Raw genomic sequence first — 16391 nt, forward strand, 5'->3', positions numbered from 1 at the left:
TTGTCAATAGGGGTATGGATGTGTATTGGCTAAATTTGTAAAAGTGATTGCTTCAATCTTCTGAATTTTGGATATATATTTGGACTAGGACAATACATTACACACACAAAAAATTTGACAAAAGTGCATGGTGCAATTTTTTTTAATGATGCAAAAGGTTATAAAGAACTGATAGAGGAATTAATTGTGGTCTGTGGCCTAAGAGGTGCATTTCAGCAAATTTTGAATTTTTACTTTGGCATCTTTTCTGAATGATCTATTGGTATTGATTTGTCAAACTATATGAGAATAAATGATTTTCACTTTCATTTGATAGAAATTTTGTGAAAAAGTCACTTTTCAGGTTAAAAGCCTAAAATGTAGCTTTTTCACTTATTTCACTATTTTTTCAAAAACAGCATGCTTAATTTCTCTCTGACACTTTTTTTCTGATATCTATTTGTGTTTGTGGTATTTATTTCAGTTGTTTAACTTATTTGTGAACTCTGAACGCAAAAAAAAAGTAGATAAAAACATAAAAAGAGTGCAAAATGTGCTGTTTTAATAGTCTAAGTCTAACGGTCAGTATACGCAGCAGGTGAAATGTGAAGTTCTATGCACTTAAAAGTTGTATTCCAAAACAGATTGCACTGAATCTACATCAAAAACACTTATTACTGGTTGCTTAACCATTTCTGTTTCACAGACTACCTTTACTTTCTTCTGTTGGATAGCTAGTGGTTTAAATGTTGGCCTTTTGAGGCTGAAATTTCATTCAGTTTTTAAACAGTAAAGTTAATAAACTTTGCATCAGACCATACTGTCTGCATATATAGTTGAAAGTGACAGTCTTGTTACATCCAGGCTCCATGTTTTATCATATCTGAGCACAGATTTTAGCAAAAAGAAGTATATCTCCATCTCCCATATCATTTATAGGCTTTTAAATATGCAAATGTGGGGAACGGCCTAAACTGGCAATCTGTTTTTTTAAGCATAACATTGCTAAAGACCATTTTATCCACATGTGTTATGCTATTTGAAACTTATATTTCCATTAAAAGTACATTTATAACCTGTTAAAGTTTGTTTGATAACTTAACAACTTCAGAAAATTGTGGTAAGTGAAAAATATTACATTTGATATAAGGCCTCACCCTAATTGAAAACCTCTATTTTTTGGCACAGGCTCATATAAAATTAACTTCTGGCCATTTTTCATAAGTCTGATACATGAAGTATGCTTTCTGTTGCTTTAAATAGATGTTAACTTATACATATAGACATTAAAAAGTGTTAGTTTTGGTATCTTTTGGTTTTTAGAAGCTCAAATTTGATAGTTTTAATTGTTCTAATTCAACGCCACAATTCAGCACCCAAAGTTCAGATATAAAAAATGCCACATTTTTTTTATTTGGTATCATATGGCTTTGAAACTTTGTAACCTGTTTTATAATATACTAAGCTTGAATCATGCCAAGTTTTATTAGAATTGGTCAAGTTTTAGGCCCCTAATAGGCCCAAGACCACAATTAATGACCCCGCTTTTCGTTGTCCACGAATATAGTTCCTTTTAATTAGAGTGTATTTTTCCTTAATTTTTTTTCTTTCCTTTCCTCACTCATTCCTTAAATCTTTTTGGGTGGAAATGAAAGAAGAGAGGTCAAATAAATTTTTGGATGTTGTATTTTAACTGATTTTGATATGGAATGAGTGATTAGGTCAAGTGCAAAAAGGTGATATTTACAGTTTTCGGAACATCTCTTGACTTGTCAATAGGGGTATGGATGTGTATTGGCTAAATTTGTAAAAGTGATTGCTTCAATCTTTCTGAATTTTGGATATATATTTGGACTAGGACAATACATTACACACACAAAAAATTTGACAAAAGTGCATGGTGCAATTTTTTTAATGATGCAAAAGGTTATAAAGAACTGATAGAGGAATTAATTGTGGTCTGTGGCCTAAGAGGTGCATTTCAGCAAATTTTGAATTTTTACTTTGGCATCTTTTCTGAATGATCTATTGGTATTGATTTGTCAAACTATATGAGAATAAATGATTTTCACTTTCATTTGATAGAAATTTTGTGAAAAAGTCACTTTTCAGGTTAAAAGCCTAAAATGTAGCTTTTTCACTTATTTCACTATTTTTTCAAAAACAGCATGCTTAATTTCTCTCTGACACTTTTTTTCTGATATCTATTTGTGTTTGTGGTATTTATTTCAGTTGTTTAACTTATTTGTGAACTCTGAACGCAAAAAAAAAGTAGATAAAAACATAAAAAGAGTGCAAAATGTGCTGTTTTAATAGTCTAAGTCTAACGGTCAGTATACGCAGCAGGTGAAATGTGAAGTTCTATGCACTTAAAAGTTGTATTCCAAAACAGATTGCACTGAATCTACATCAAAAACACTTATTACTGGTTGCTTAACCATTTCTGTTTCACAGACTACCTTTACTTTCTTCTGTTGGATAGCTAGTGGTTTAAATGTTGGCCTTTTGAGGCTGAAATTTCATTCAGTTTTTAAACAGTAAAGTTAATAAACTTTGCATCAGACCATACTGTCTGCATATATAGTTGAAAGTGACAGTCTTGTTACATCCAGGCTCCATGTTTTATCATATCTGAGCACAGATTTTAGCAAAAAGAAGTATATCTCCATCTCCCATATCATTTATAGGCTTTTAAATATGCAAATGTGGGGAACGGCCTAAACTGGCAATCTGTTTTTTTAAGCATAACATTGCTAAAGACCATTTTATCCACATGTGTTATGCTATTTGAAACTTATATTTCCATTAAAAGTACATTTATAACCTGTTAAAGTTTGTTTGATAACTTAACAACTTCAGAAAATTGTGGTAAGTGAAAAATATTACATTTGATATAAGGCCTCACCCTAATTGAAAACCTCTATTTTTTGGCACAGGCTCATATAAAATTAACTTCTGGCCATTTTTCATAAGTCTGATACATGAAGTATGCTTTCTGTTGCTTTAAATAGATGTTAACTTATACATATAGACATTAAAAAGTGTTAGTTTTGGTATCTTTTGGTTTTTAGAAGCTCAAATTTGATAGTTTTAATTGTTCTAATTCAACGCCACAATTCAGCACCCAAAGTTCAGATATAAAAAATGCCACATTTTTTTTATTTGGTATCATATGGCTTTGAAACTTTGTAACCTGTTTTATAATATACTAAGCTTGAATCATGCCAAGTTTTATTAGAATTGGTCAAGTTTTAGGCCCCTAATAGGCCCAAGACCACAATTAATGACCCCGCTTTTCGTTGTCCACGAATATAGTTCCTTTTAATTAGAGTGTATTTTTCCTTAATTTTTTTTCTTTCCTTTCCTCACTCATTCCTTAAATCTTTTTGGGTGGAAATGAAAGAAGAGAGGTCAAATAAATTTTTGGATGTTGTATTTTAACTGATTTTGATATGGAATGAGTGATTAGGTCAAGTGCAAAAAGGTGATATTTACAGTTTTCGGAACATCTCTTGACTTGTCAATAGGGGTATGGATGTGTATTGGCTAAATTTGTAAAAGTGATTGCTTCAATCTTTCTGAATTTTGGATATATATTTGGACTAGGACAATACATTACACACACAAAAAATTTGACAAAAGTGCATGGTGCAATTTTTTTAATGATGCAAAAGGTTATAAAGAACTGATAGAGGAATTAATTGTGGTCTGTGGCCTAAGAGGTGCATTTCAGCAAATTTTGAATTTTTACTTTGGCATCTTTTCTGAATGATCTATTGGTATTGATTTGTCAAACTATATGAGAATAAATGATTTTCACTTTCATTTGATAGAAATTTTGTGAAAAAGTCACTTTTCAGGTTAAAAGCCTAAAATGTAGCTTTTTCACTTATTTCACTATTTTTTCAAAAACAGCATGCTTAATTTCTCTCTGACACTTTTTTTCTGATATCTATTTGTGTTTGTGGTATTTATTTCAGTTGTTTAACTTATTTGTGAACTCTGAACGCAAAAAAAAAGTAGATAAAAACATAAAAAGAGTGCAAAATGTGCTGTTTTAATAGTCTAAGTCTAACGGTCAGTATACGCAGCAGGTGAAATGTGAAGTTCTATGCACTTAAAAGTTGTATTCCAAAACAGATTGCACTGAATCTACATCAAAAACACTTATTACTGGTTGCTTAACCATTTCTGTTTCACAGACTACCTTTACTTTCTTCTGTTGGATAGCTAGTGGTTTAAATGTTGGCCTTTTGAGGCTGAAATTTCATTCAGTTTTTAAACAGTAAAGTTAATAAACTTTGCATCAGACCATACTGTCTGCATATATAGTTGAAAGTGACAGTCTTGTTACATCCAGGCTCCATGTTTTATCATATCTGAGCACAGATTTTAGCAAAAAGAAGTATATCTCCATCTCCCATATCATTTATAGGCTTTTAAATATGCAAATGTGGGGAACGGCCTAAACTGGCAATCTGTTTTTTTAAGCATAACATTGCTAAAGACCATTTTATCCACATGTGTTATGCTATTTGAAACTTATATTTCCATTAAAAGTACATTTATAACCTGTTAAAGTTTGTTTGATAACTTAACAACTTCAGAAAATTGTGGTAAGTGAAAAATATTACATTTGATATAAGGCCTCACCCTAATTGAAAACCTCTATTTTTTGGCACAGGCTCATATAAAATTAACTTCTGGCCATTTTTCATAAGTCTGATACATGAAGTATGCTTTCTGTTGCTTTAAATAGATGTTAACTTATACATATAGACATTAAAAAGTGTTAGTTTTGGTATCTTTTGGTTTTTAGAAGCTCAAATTTGATAGTTTTAATTGTTCTAATTCAACGCCACAATTCAGCACCCAAAGTTCAGATATAAAAAATGCCACATTTTTTTTATTTGGTATCATATGGCTTTGAAACTTTGTAACCTGTTTTATAATATACTAAGCTTGAATCATGCCAAGTTTTATTAGAATTGGTCAAGTTTTAGGCCCCTAATAGGCCCAAGACCACAATTAATGACCCCGCTTTTCGTTGTCCACGAATATAGTTCCTTTTAATTAGAGTGTATTTTTCCTTAATTTTTTTTCTTTCCTTTCCTCACTCATTCCTTAAATCTTTTTGGGTGGAAATGAAAGAAGAGAGGTCAAATAAATTTTTGGATGTTGTATTTTAACTGATTTTGATATGGAATGAGTGATTAGGTCAAGTGCAAAAAGGTGATATTTACAGTTTTCGGAACATCTCTTGACTTGTCAATAGGGGTATGGATGTGTATTGGCTAAATTTGTAAAAGTGATTGCTTCAATCTTTCTGAATTTTGGATATATATTTGGACTAGGACAATACATTACACACACAAAAAATTTGACAAAAGTGCATGGTGCAATTTTTTTAATGATGCAAAAGGTTATAAAGAACTGATAGAGGAATTAATTGTGGTCTGTGGCCTAAGAGGTGCATTTCAGCAAATTTTGAATTTTTACTTTGGCATCTTTTCTGAATGATCTATTGGTATTGATTTGTCAAACTATATGAGAATAAATGATTTTCACTTTCATTTGATAGAAATTTTGTGAAAAAGTCACTTTTCAGGTTAAAAGCCTAAAATGTAGCTTTTTCACTTATTTCACTATTTTTTCAAAAACAGCATGCTTAATTTCTCTCTGACACTTTTTTTCTGATATCTATTTGTGTTTGTGGTATTTATTTCAGTTGTTTAACTTATTTGTGAACTCTGAACGCAAAAAAAAAGTAGATAAAAACATAAAAAGAGTGCAAAATGTGCTGTTTTAATAGTCTAAGTCTAACGGTCAGTATACGCAGCAGGTGAAATGTGAAGTTCTATGCACTTAAAAGTTGTATTCCAAAACAGATTGCACTGAATCTACATCAAAAACACTTATTACTGGTTGCTTAACCATTTCTGTTTCACAGACTACCTTTACTTTCTTCTGTTGGATAGCTAGTGGTTTAAATGTTGGCCTTTTGAGGCTGAAATTTCATTCAGTTTTTAAACAGTAAAGTTAATAAACTTTGCATCAGACCATACTGTCTGCATATATAGTTGAAAGTGACAGTCTTGTTACATCCAGGCTCCATGTTTTATCATATCTGAGCACAGATTTTAGCAAAAAGAAGTATATCTCCATCTCCCATATCATTTATAGGCTTTTAAATATGCAAATGTGGGGAACGGCCTAAACTGGCAATCTGTTTTTTTAAGCATAACATTGCTAAAGACCATTTTATCCACATGTGTTATGCTATTTGAAACTTATATTTCCATTAAAAGTACATTTATAACCTGTTAAAGTTTGTTTGATAACTTAACAACTTCAGAAAATTGTGGTAAGTGAAAAATATTACATTTGATATAAGGCCTCACCCTAATTGAAAACCTCTATTTTTTGGCACAGGCTCATATAAAATTAACTTCTGGCCATTTTTCATAAGTCTGATACATGAAGTATGCTTTCTGTTGCTTTAAATAGATGTTAACTTATACATATAGACATTAAAAAGTGTTAGTTTTGGTATCTTTTGGTTTTTAGAAGCTCAAATTTGATAGTTTTAATTGTTCTAATTCAACGCCACAATTCAGCACCCAAAGTTCAGATATAAAAAATGCCACATTTTTTTTATTTGGTATCATATGGCTTTGAAACTTTGTAACCTGTTTTATAATATACTAAGCTTGAATCATGCCAAGTTTTATTAGAATTGGTCAAGTTTTAGGCCCCTAATAGGCCCAAGACCACAATTAATGACCCCGCTTTTCGTTGTCCACGAATATAGTTCCTTTTAATTAGAGTGTATTTTTCCTTAATTTTTTTTCTTTCCTTTCCTCACTCATTCCTTAAATCTTTTTGGGTGGAAATGAAAGAAGAGAGGTCAAATAAATTTTTGGATGTTGTATTTTAACTGATTTTGATATGGAATGAGTGATTAGGTCAAGTGCAAAAAGGTGATATTTACAGTTTTCGGAACATCTCTTGACTTGTCAATAGGGGTATGGATGTGTATTGGCTAAATTTGTAAAAGTGATTGCTTCAATCTTTCTGAATTTTGGATATATATTTGGACTAGGACAATACATTACACACACAAAAAATTTGACAAAAGTGCATGGTGCAATTTTTTTAATGATGCAAAAGGTTATAAAGAACTGATAGAGGAATTAATTGTGGTCTGTGGCCTAAGAGGTGCATTTCAGCAAATTTTGAATTTTTACTTTGGCATCTTTTCTGAATGATCTATTGGTATTGATTTGTCAAACTATATGAGAATAAATGATTTTCACTTTCATTTGATAGAAATTTTGTGAAAAAGTCACTTTTCAGGTTAAAAGCCTAAAATGTAGCTTTTTCACTTATTTCACTATTTTTTCAAAAACAGCATGCTTAATTTCTCTCTGACACTTTTTTTCTGATATCTATTTGTGTTTGTGGTATTTATTTCAGTTGTTTAACTTATTTGTGAACTCTGAACGCAAAAAAAAAGTAGATAAAAACATAAAAAGAGTGCAAAATGTGCTGTTTTAATAGTCTAAGTCTAACGGTCAGTATACGCAGCAGGTGAAATGTGAAGTTCTATGCACTTAAAAGTTGTATTCCAAAACAGATTGCACTGAATCTACATCAAAAACACTTATTACTGGTTGCTTAACCATTTCTGTTTCACAGACTACCTTTACTTTCTTCTGTTGGATAGCTAGTGGTTTAAATGTTGGCCTTTTGAGGCTGAAATTTCATTCAGTTTTTAAACAGTAAAGTTAATAAACTTTGCATCAGACCATACTGTCTGCATATATAGTTGAAAGTGACAGTCTTGTTACATCCAGGCTCCATGTTTTATCATATCTGAGCACAGATTTTAGCAAAAAGAAGTATATCTCCATCTCCCATATCATTTATAGGCTTTTAAATATGCAAATGTGGGGAACGGCCTAAACTGGCAATCTGTTTTTTTAAGCATAACATTGCTAAAGACCATTTTATCCACATGTGTTATGCTATTTGAAACTTATATTTCCATTAAAAGTACATTTATAACCTGTTAAAGTTTGTTTGATAACTTAACAACTTCAGAAAATTGTGGTAAGTGAAAAATATTACATTTGATATAAGGCCTCACCCTAATTGAAAACCTCTATTTTTTGGCACAGGCTCATATAAAATTAACTTCTGGCCATTTTTCATAAGTCTGATACATGAAGTATGCTTTCTGTTGCTTTAAATAGATGTTAACTTATACATATAGACATTAAAAAGTGTTAGTTTTGGTATCTTTTGGTTTTTAGAAGCTCAAATTTGATAGTTTTAATTGTTCTAATTCAACGCCACAATTCAGCACCCAAAGTTCAGATATAAAAAATGCCACATTTTTTTTATTTGGTATCATATGGCTTTGAAACTTTGTAACCTGTTTTATAATATACTAAGCTTGAATCATGCCAAGTTTTATTAGAATTGGTCAAGTTTTAGGCCCCTAATAGGCCCAAGACCACAATTAATGACCCCGCTTTTCGTTGTCCACGAATATAGTTCCTTTTAATTAGAGTGTATTTTTCCTTAATTTTTTTTCTTTCCTTTCCTCACTCATTCCTTAAATCTTTTTGGGTGGAAATGAAAGAAGAGAGGTCAAATAAATTTTTGGATGTTGTATTTTAACTGATTTTGATATGGAATGAGTGATTAGGTCAAGTGCAAAAAGGTGATATTTACAGTTTTCGGAACATCTCTTGACTTGTCAATAGGGGTATGGATGTGTATTGGCTAAATTTGTAAAAGTGATTGCTTCAATCTTTCTGAATTTTGGATATATATTTGGACTAGGACAATACATTACACACACAAAAAATTTGACAAAAGTGCATGGTGCAATTTTTTTAATGATGCAAAAGGTTATAAAGAACTGATAGAGGAATTAATTGTGGTCTGTGGCCTAAGAGGTGCATTTCAGCAAATTTTGAATTTTTACTTTGGCATCTTTTCTGAATGATCTATTGGTATTGATTTGTCAAACTATATGAGAATAAATGATTTTCACTTTCATTTGATAGAAATTTTGTGAAAAAGTCACTTTTCAGGTTAAAAGCCTAAAATGTAGCTTTTTCACTTATTTCACTATTTTTTCAAAAACAGCATGCTTAATTTCTCTCTGACACTTTTTTTCTGATATCTATTTGTGTTTGTGGTATTTATTTCAGTTGTTTAACTTATTTGTGAACTCTGAACGCAAAAAAAAAGTAGATAAAAACATAAAAAGAGTGCAAAATGTGCTGTTTTAATAGTCTAAGTCTAACGGTCAGTATACGCAGCAGGTGAAATGTGAAGTTCTATGCACTTAAAAGTTGTATTCCAAAACAGATTGCACTGAATCTACATCAAAAACACTTATTACTGGTTGCTTAACCATTTCTGTTTCACAGACTACCTTTACTTTCTTCTGTTGGATAGCTAGTGGTTTAAATGTTGGCCTTTTGAGGCTGAAATTTCATTCAGTTTTTAAACAGTAAAGTTAATAAACTTTGCATCAGACCATACTGTCTGCATATATAGTTGAAAGTGACAGTCTTGTTACATCCAGGCTCCATGTTTTATCATATCTGAGCACAGATTTTAGCAAAAAGAAGTATATCTCCATCTCCCATATCATTTATAGGCTTTTAAATATGCAAATGTGGGGAACGGCCTAAACTGGCAATCTGTTTTTTTAAGCATAACATTGCTAAAGACCATTTTATCCACATGTGTTATGCTATTTGAAACTTATATTTCCATTAAAAGTACATTTATAACCTGTTAAAGTTTGTTTGATAACTTAACAACTTCAGAAAATTGTGGTAAGTGAAAAATATTACATTTGATATAAGGCCTCACCCTAATTGAAAACCTCTATTTTTTGGCACAGGCTCATATAAAATTAACTTCTGGCCATTTTTCATAAGTCTGATACATGAAGTATGCTTTCTGTTGCTTTAAATAGATGTTAACTTATACATATAGACATTAAAAAGTGTTAGTTTTGGTATCTTTTGGTTTTTAGAAGCTCAAATTTGATAGTTTTAATTGTTCTAATTCAACGCCACAATTCAGCACCCAAAGTTCAGATATAAAAAATGCCACATTTTTTTTATTTGGTATCATATGGCTTTGAAACTTTGTAACCTGTTTTATAATATACTAAGCTTGAATCATGCCAAGTTTTATTAGAATTGGTCAAGTTTTAGGCCCCTAATAGGCCCAAGACCACAATTAATGACCCCGCTTTTCGTTGTCCACGAATATAGTTCCTTTTAATTAGAGTGTATTTTTCCTTAATTTTTTTTCTTTCCTTTCCTCACTCATTCCTTAAATCTTTTTGGGTGGAAATGAAAGAAGAGAGGTCAAATAAATTTTTGGATGTTGTATTTTAACTGATTTTGATATGGAATGAGTGATTAGGTCAAGTGCAAAAAGGTGATATTTACAGTTTTCGGAACATCTCTTGACTTGTCAATAGGGGTATGGATGTGTATTGGCTAAATTTGTAAAAGTGATTGCTTCAATCTTTCTGAATTTTGGATATATATTTGGACTAGGACAATACATTACACACACAAAAAATTTGACAAAAGTGCATGGTGCAATTTTTTTAATGATGCAAAAGGTTATAAAGAACTGATAGAGGAATTAATTGTGGTCTGTGGCCTAAGAGGTGCATTTCAGCAAATTTTGAATTTTTACTTTGGCATCTTTTCTGAATGATCTATTGGTATTGATTTGTCAAACTATATGAGAATAAATGATTTTCACTTTCATTTGATAGAAATTTTGTGAAAAAGTCACTTTTCAGGTTAAAAGCCTAAAATGTAGCTTTTTCACTTATTTCACTATTTTTTCAAAAACAGCATGCTTAATTTCTCTCTGACACTTTTTTTCTGATATCTATTTGTGTTTGTGGTATTTATTTCAGTTGTTTAACTTATTTGTGAACTCTGAACGCAAAAAAAAAGTAGATAAAAACATAAAAAGAGTGCAAAATGTGCTGTTTTAATAGTCTAAGTCTAACGGTCAGTATACGCAGCAGGTGAAATGTGAAGTTCTATGCACTTAAAAGTTGTATTCCAAAACAGATTGCACTGAATCTACATCAAAAACACTTATTACTGGTTGCTTAACCATTTCTGTTTCACAGACTACCTTTACTTTCTTCTGTTGGATAGCTAGTGGTTTAAATGTTGGCCTTTTGAGGCTGAAATTTCATTCAGTTTTTAAACAGTAAAGTTAATAAACTTTGCATCAGACCATACTGTCTGCATATATAGTTGAAAGTGACAGTCTTGTTACATCCAGGCTCCATGTTTTATCATATCTGAGCACAGATTTTAGCAAAAAGAAGTATATCTCCATCTCCCATATCATTTATAGGCTTTTAAATATGCAAATGTGGGGAACGGCCTAAACTGGCAATCTGTTTTTTTAAGCATAACATTGCTAAAGACCATTTTATCCACATGTGTTATGCTATTTGAAACTTATATTTCCATTAAAAGTACATTTATAACCTGTTAAAGTTTGTTTGATAACTTAACAACTTCAGAAAATTGTGGTAAGTGAAAAATATTACATTTGATATAAGGCCTCACCCTAATTGAAAACCTCTATTTTTTGGCACAGGCTCATATAAAATTAACTTCTGGCCATTTTTCATAAGTCTGATACATGAAGTATGCTTTCTGTTGCTTTAAATAGATGTTAACTTATACATATAGACATTAAAAAGTGTTAGTTTTGGTATCTTTTGGTTTTTAGAAGCTCAAATTTGATAGTTTTAATTGTTCTAATTCAACGCCACAATTCAGCACCCAAAGTTCAGATATAAAAAATGCCACATTTTTTTTATTTGGTATCATATGGCTTTGAAACTTTGTAACCTGTTTTATAATATACTAAGCTTGAATCATGCCAAGTTTTATTAGAATTGGTCAAGTTTTAGGCCCCTAATAGGCCCAAGACCACAATTAATGACCCCGCTTTTCGTTGTCCACGAATATAGTTCCTTTTAATTAGAGTGTATTTTTCCTTAATTTTTTTTCTTTCCTTTCCTCACTCATTCCTTAAATCTTTTTGGGTGGAAATGAAAGAAGAGAGGTCAAATAAATTTTTGGATGTTGTATTTTAACTGATTTTGATATGGAATGAGTGATTAGGTCAAGTGCAAAAAGGTGATATTTACAGTTTTCGGAACATCTCTTGACTTGTCAATAGGGGTATGGATGTGTATTGGCTAAATTTGTAAAAGTGATTGCTTCAATCTTTCTGAATTTTGGATATATATTTGGACTAGGACAATACATTACACACACAAAAAATTTGACAAAAGTGCATGGTGCAATTTTTTTAATGATGCAAAAGGTTATAAAGAACTGATAGAGGAATTAATTGTGGTCTGTGGCCTTTTGCTGGTTTCCGATCAGTGTCAATGAAACGCTTGAATGGGTACTTTTGCTCACAACACAGGATTGAACATGGGTTTCACACACAAAAAATCGAAAAGGACTGTGAAGGAAACACTCAAAAACACGTAATAAGTATATCCCCCCCCCCCCCCCCCCAAAAAAAACAAAAACTTCAAAATTATAAAATGTACGGGGGAAAAAAAATCAGCTTCAGAAATTTTATCTTGAAAAAACTTCCACAACAGTTTAATAAAATTATATGACGGTTTAACAGAGTTAATATTGATGTGAAATATTAAGTGTAATTTTATAAAGGTGTGACAAATTTATTAATGGCTGAAAAACTTAAACCAAGGATTTAAACTTAAACCAAGGATTTGTATAGTGTATCTAAACCGGTTAACTGTAAAAAAATAATTAAACACAAATTAAAATATCATTTATCAGTCAAATATATGAAAAAACTGTAATTTTCCGACTGAACCTTCATGAATGTTGATGATGTCGTCGCTAATTATTTTCTCTATTCATTGTCTTTTTTTTGTTTTGGGTGATAATTTCTTTTCTAGTCTGTAATCCCCACCAGGCCCTCCTGAATGATATGCATCAAACATGTTTACCAAGAATTAATTTAAGTCATTAAATAAAGTCTTCATTCGGGAATCAGTGCCATGCATATATCAGAGACTTATACTATACTATGTCTCTGCAAATATCATATTATGGATAAAGTATCGTAAAATACGCTAAAAAACAAGAATACGTGTCCATTCAACACTATGCCAATCGTGCACTATCATTATTCAATGCTCAGCGAATCCCGAGATATTGGTCACCACCACTTATTTCAAAAGTTCACATCATAATTAACAAGTGTCATAAGATTCTGGACAGTAGACATGACCAAAAAAATTGAACCTTATTGTAAAACTGAGAGTTTGATTAATAAGGAATATGATTCTGACAGACGGACGTACGCACATACTGTTATATGAACCAATTAATAATAATATAGCAATATTAACTCGGTCCTCACCCGTATGCTTGAAACTTGTGTATTTAAGAACGGTGAAATAGTTATAAAAACTTAGTTACCTTTACAATTATCAATTCTTTCTTTGGATGAAAATGTGTGCTTTAGTGTCGATATAACCGATTTAAAGGCATCCCCTCTTTCAGTCGCCGACATCTTGTAGATTTAAACTTTAATAACAAAATAATGCTTTCTCTTATATATAATTATAATGTCACACTTGTCGCTGTTAGCTATCACAGTGAACACAATTCGGTAACCGTAGATCAAATGTTCTATTGATTCAAAGAACAGTTCACAAACACGGTACGTCGAGACATGTTCACTCTGAAAATAACTCTGCTTTTGCTTCTGGGTACTAGTATACAGTATCTTGGAACAAGCTATCTATACTTACACAAAACTGAACACAATCAGGCTATATGGTTTTTTTTTGAAAAAAAAGTTTGTTTCCAGTTTTTGGTGGAAAAAAATTAATTTGTTTTGGACCCTGAGAAAAAAAAAATGTTTGTTTTACCCTTCAAAACGTCATTCAAATATACAGACGTACTTCAAGAGAGCCGCCACCCGTTTACTATCATATTCTGCTCCCATCTACGAAATAATGTCAAAAAGAGGTCAACTGTCCACATGCATGGAAAGAAAACCGTAGATGCAGCCTCAAGAAATTTCCAAACTGGTTGTTAACCTCTATGTCACTGTGGTTTTTGGTGCAGTTTTGTTTCATTGACAACCATATCACATCGTCTTATTTTTTTTATAGAAACCTAATTTGACTACAGCGGTCATCTAATTCTTGGTACCAAAATCGATGCCAAATTGAAATTTTGATTACCTTAGCAGTAATACAACAGCTTCACCGGCCGCGTATGGAGAATATAATGATTCTAATAAAATTGAGAAATGAAATGAGAAATGTGTCAAAGCGACAACAACCCGACTATAGATCAGACAACACCCGAAGGCCACCAATGGGTCTTCAATGTAGCGAGAAACTCCCGCACCTGAGGCGTCTTCTATAGTTAGGTCGGAGCTTCTGCTCAGAACTTCATATAGATGTCCGACTAATGGATTGGTGAGCCAGGATTTTACCAAAGAGTGTCTCGTCCTTTTCTCATGAAGTTTATGGGAAAGAACCAAGACTAAATATAATAAATTAGTATTTATAAATTTTGCTGCCGATATCCACATTGTTGTCACACACTGTATTATATGAATAAGAAGATTTGGTATAAATGCAGATGATACAACACACAAAAAGATACCGAATGACATATAAGTTAATAAAGATATGCCTCCTATGGCTTTCAACATTGAGATGCATATTCAGCTATTATATCTGTTTCGGGTGCTCATATATTTTGTCAATATATAACGGAATATAAAAAACCATCATACAAGCTGGAGGTTTCACTAGCTAAAACAGTCAGTTTAGCCATATATTTTCAACAACAAATTTCTCCATTAAGGCAGAAATATGGCAGTTGTTTACCAATCGGTTGATAAAATCCACGTTTCATTTTGTCAGCTTTTATGGAATTCTCCCTTGTTTCAGTTTTTGGAGTACGCGGGTATTTTTTGTTACACTTTTTCAATCGGAAAGTAATTTTGTCAAATACTGATACGTTGCCTCTATCTATTCGGTGGGGACCCATGCATTAACGAAAATGTACCCCTCACAATCCCAACTGGACATTTTGGCTATACCTTTATTTGCGATTAGCGGTATTTGAAAGAATCAGTCAATGAACATATATATAGCTGCATGTGCATGAACGGGAGTCCCCGACGCTGCGTTAAGTCTTTGTCTATCTACTCCCCTACTTTATCATATTAATGAATATTGATTTTCCAATATATATCATTATTTGTACCATAATGTATTCTTATATCCATTAATTCATGTTTACTTTAAATATTTTGGGGAGCTTAACACGTGTACAACGTTCCATCTGCATGGTGTTCCTGTTGTCTGGCATGCTTCGTCTGACCTTGACCCCATTATTATGGTTCATTAATTAGTTTACAATTTTCGAAATTGGGTATGTTTCATCTGCATGTGCATGAAAAGGGCAACCACCTAACAGTTCAGTGCAAAATGACTTAAACATCTTGAAGACAGACTTCAGATCACTTCAGCAAAATAAACTTAACAATAACCCCGCCACATTATTTATGTATGTGCCTGTCCCAAGTCAGGAGCCTGTAATTCGATGGTTGTCGTTTGTTTATGTGTTACATAATTGTTTTTTTTCTTTCATTTTTTTTACATAAATAAGGCCGTTAGTTTTCTCGTTTTAATTGTTTTACATTGTCTTATCAGGGCCTTTTATAGCTGACTATGTGATATGCGCTTTGCTCATTGTTGAAGGCCGTACGGTGACCTATAGTTGTTAATGTCTGTGTCATTTTTGGTCTTTTGTGGATAGTTGTCTCATTGACAATCATACCACATCTTCTTTTTAATATTAATGTTTTGCAGTTACTGTGCATTAAAACTTGCATGTACTGTCTTCATATAAACAATACTGATGCAATAACCGTTATGCAATATTTGTCTCACATATAGCTGAACATGTTTTAATTGTAGTAGCCACACTTCCGTCTTCATTTCAATGTTATGGCCCAAATGATACGTATTACCAGTATTTTATAGACATGCAGAACACGATGGGTGCCATCAGTGTAGCAGAAACTTCCCACCGATGAACTTGCTGGAGTCTTGTTTTCTGTGTGGTTTGTGTTGCTCAATTTGCTTTTCTTTTATACTATACGTGTTTTCCTTTGTCGTCGGTTTTTGATTGTTCATTGGGATTGCTCCTCTTTCTTATTTGTATAGACAAATGCTTTATCTTTTGAAGACCATCTGTAGTACTGACCTTGACCTTTGACCTAAAGGTCAAATAATTAATTTACAAGTC

General features: G+C 32.0%; 1 protein-coding gene across 1 annotated transcript in view; it reads right to left on the reverse strand.

The window, feature by feature from the left end:
- Positions 1-13717, reverse strand: part of LOC134716326 (receptor expression-enhancing protein 5-like) — a 37196-nt gene extending 23479 nt beyond the window's left edge. The window contains exon 1 of the mRNA XM_063579242.1: positions 13533-13717. Coding sequence (XP_063435312.1) covers positions 13533-13626 — 94 coding nt within the window. The 5' untranslated portion in view covers positions 13627-13717. The remainder of the gene's footprint in view (positions 1-13532) is intronic.
- Between the last annotated feature and the right edge of the window lie 2674 nt (positions 13718-16391).

Source organism: Mytilus trossulus, chromosome 4 (assembly GCF_036588685.1).
Source record: "Mytilus trossulus isolate FHL-02 chromosome 4, PNRI_Mtr1.1.1.hap1, whole genome shotgun sequence".
Taxonomy (NCBI): Eukaryota; Metazoa; Mollusca; class Bivalvia; order Mytilida; family Mytilidae; genus Mytilus; species Mytilus trossulus.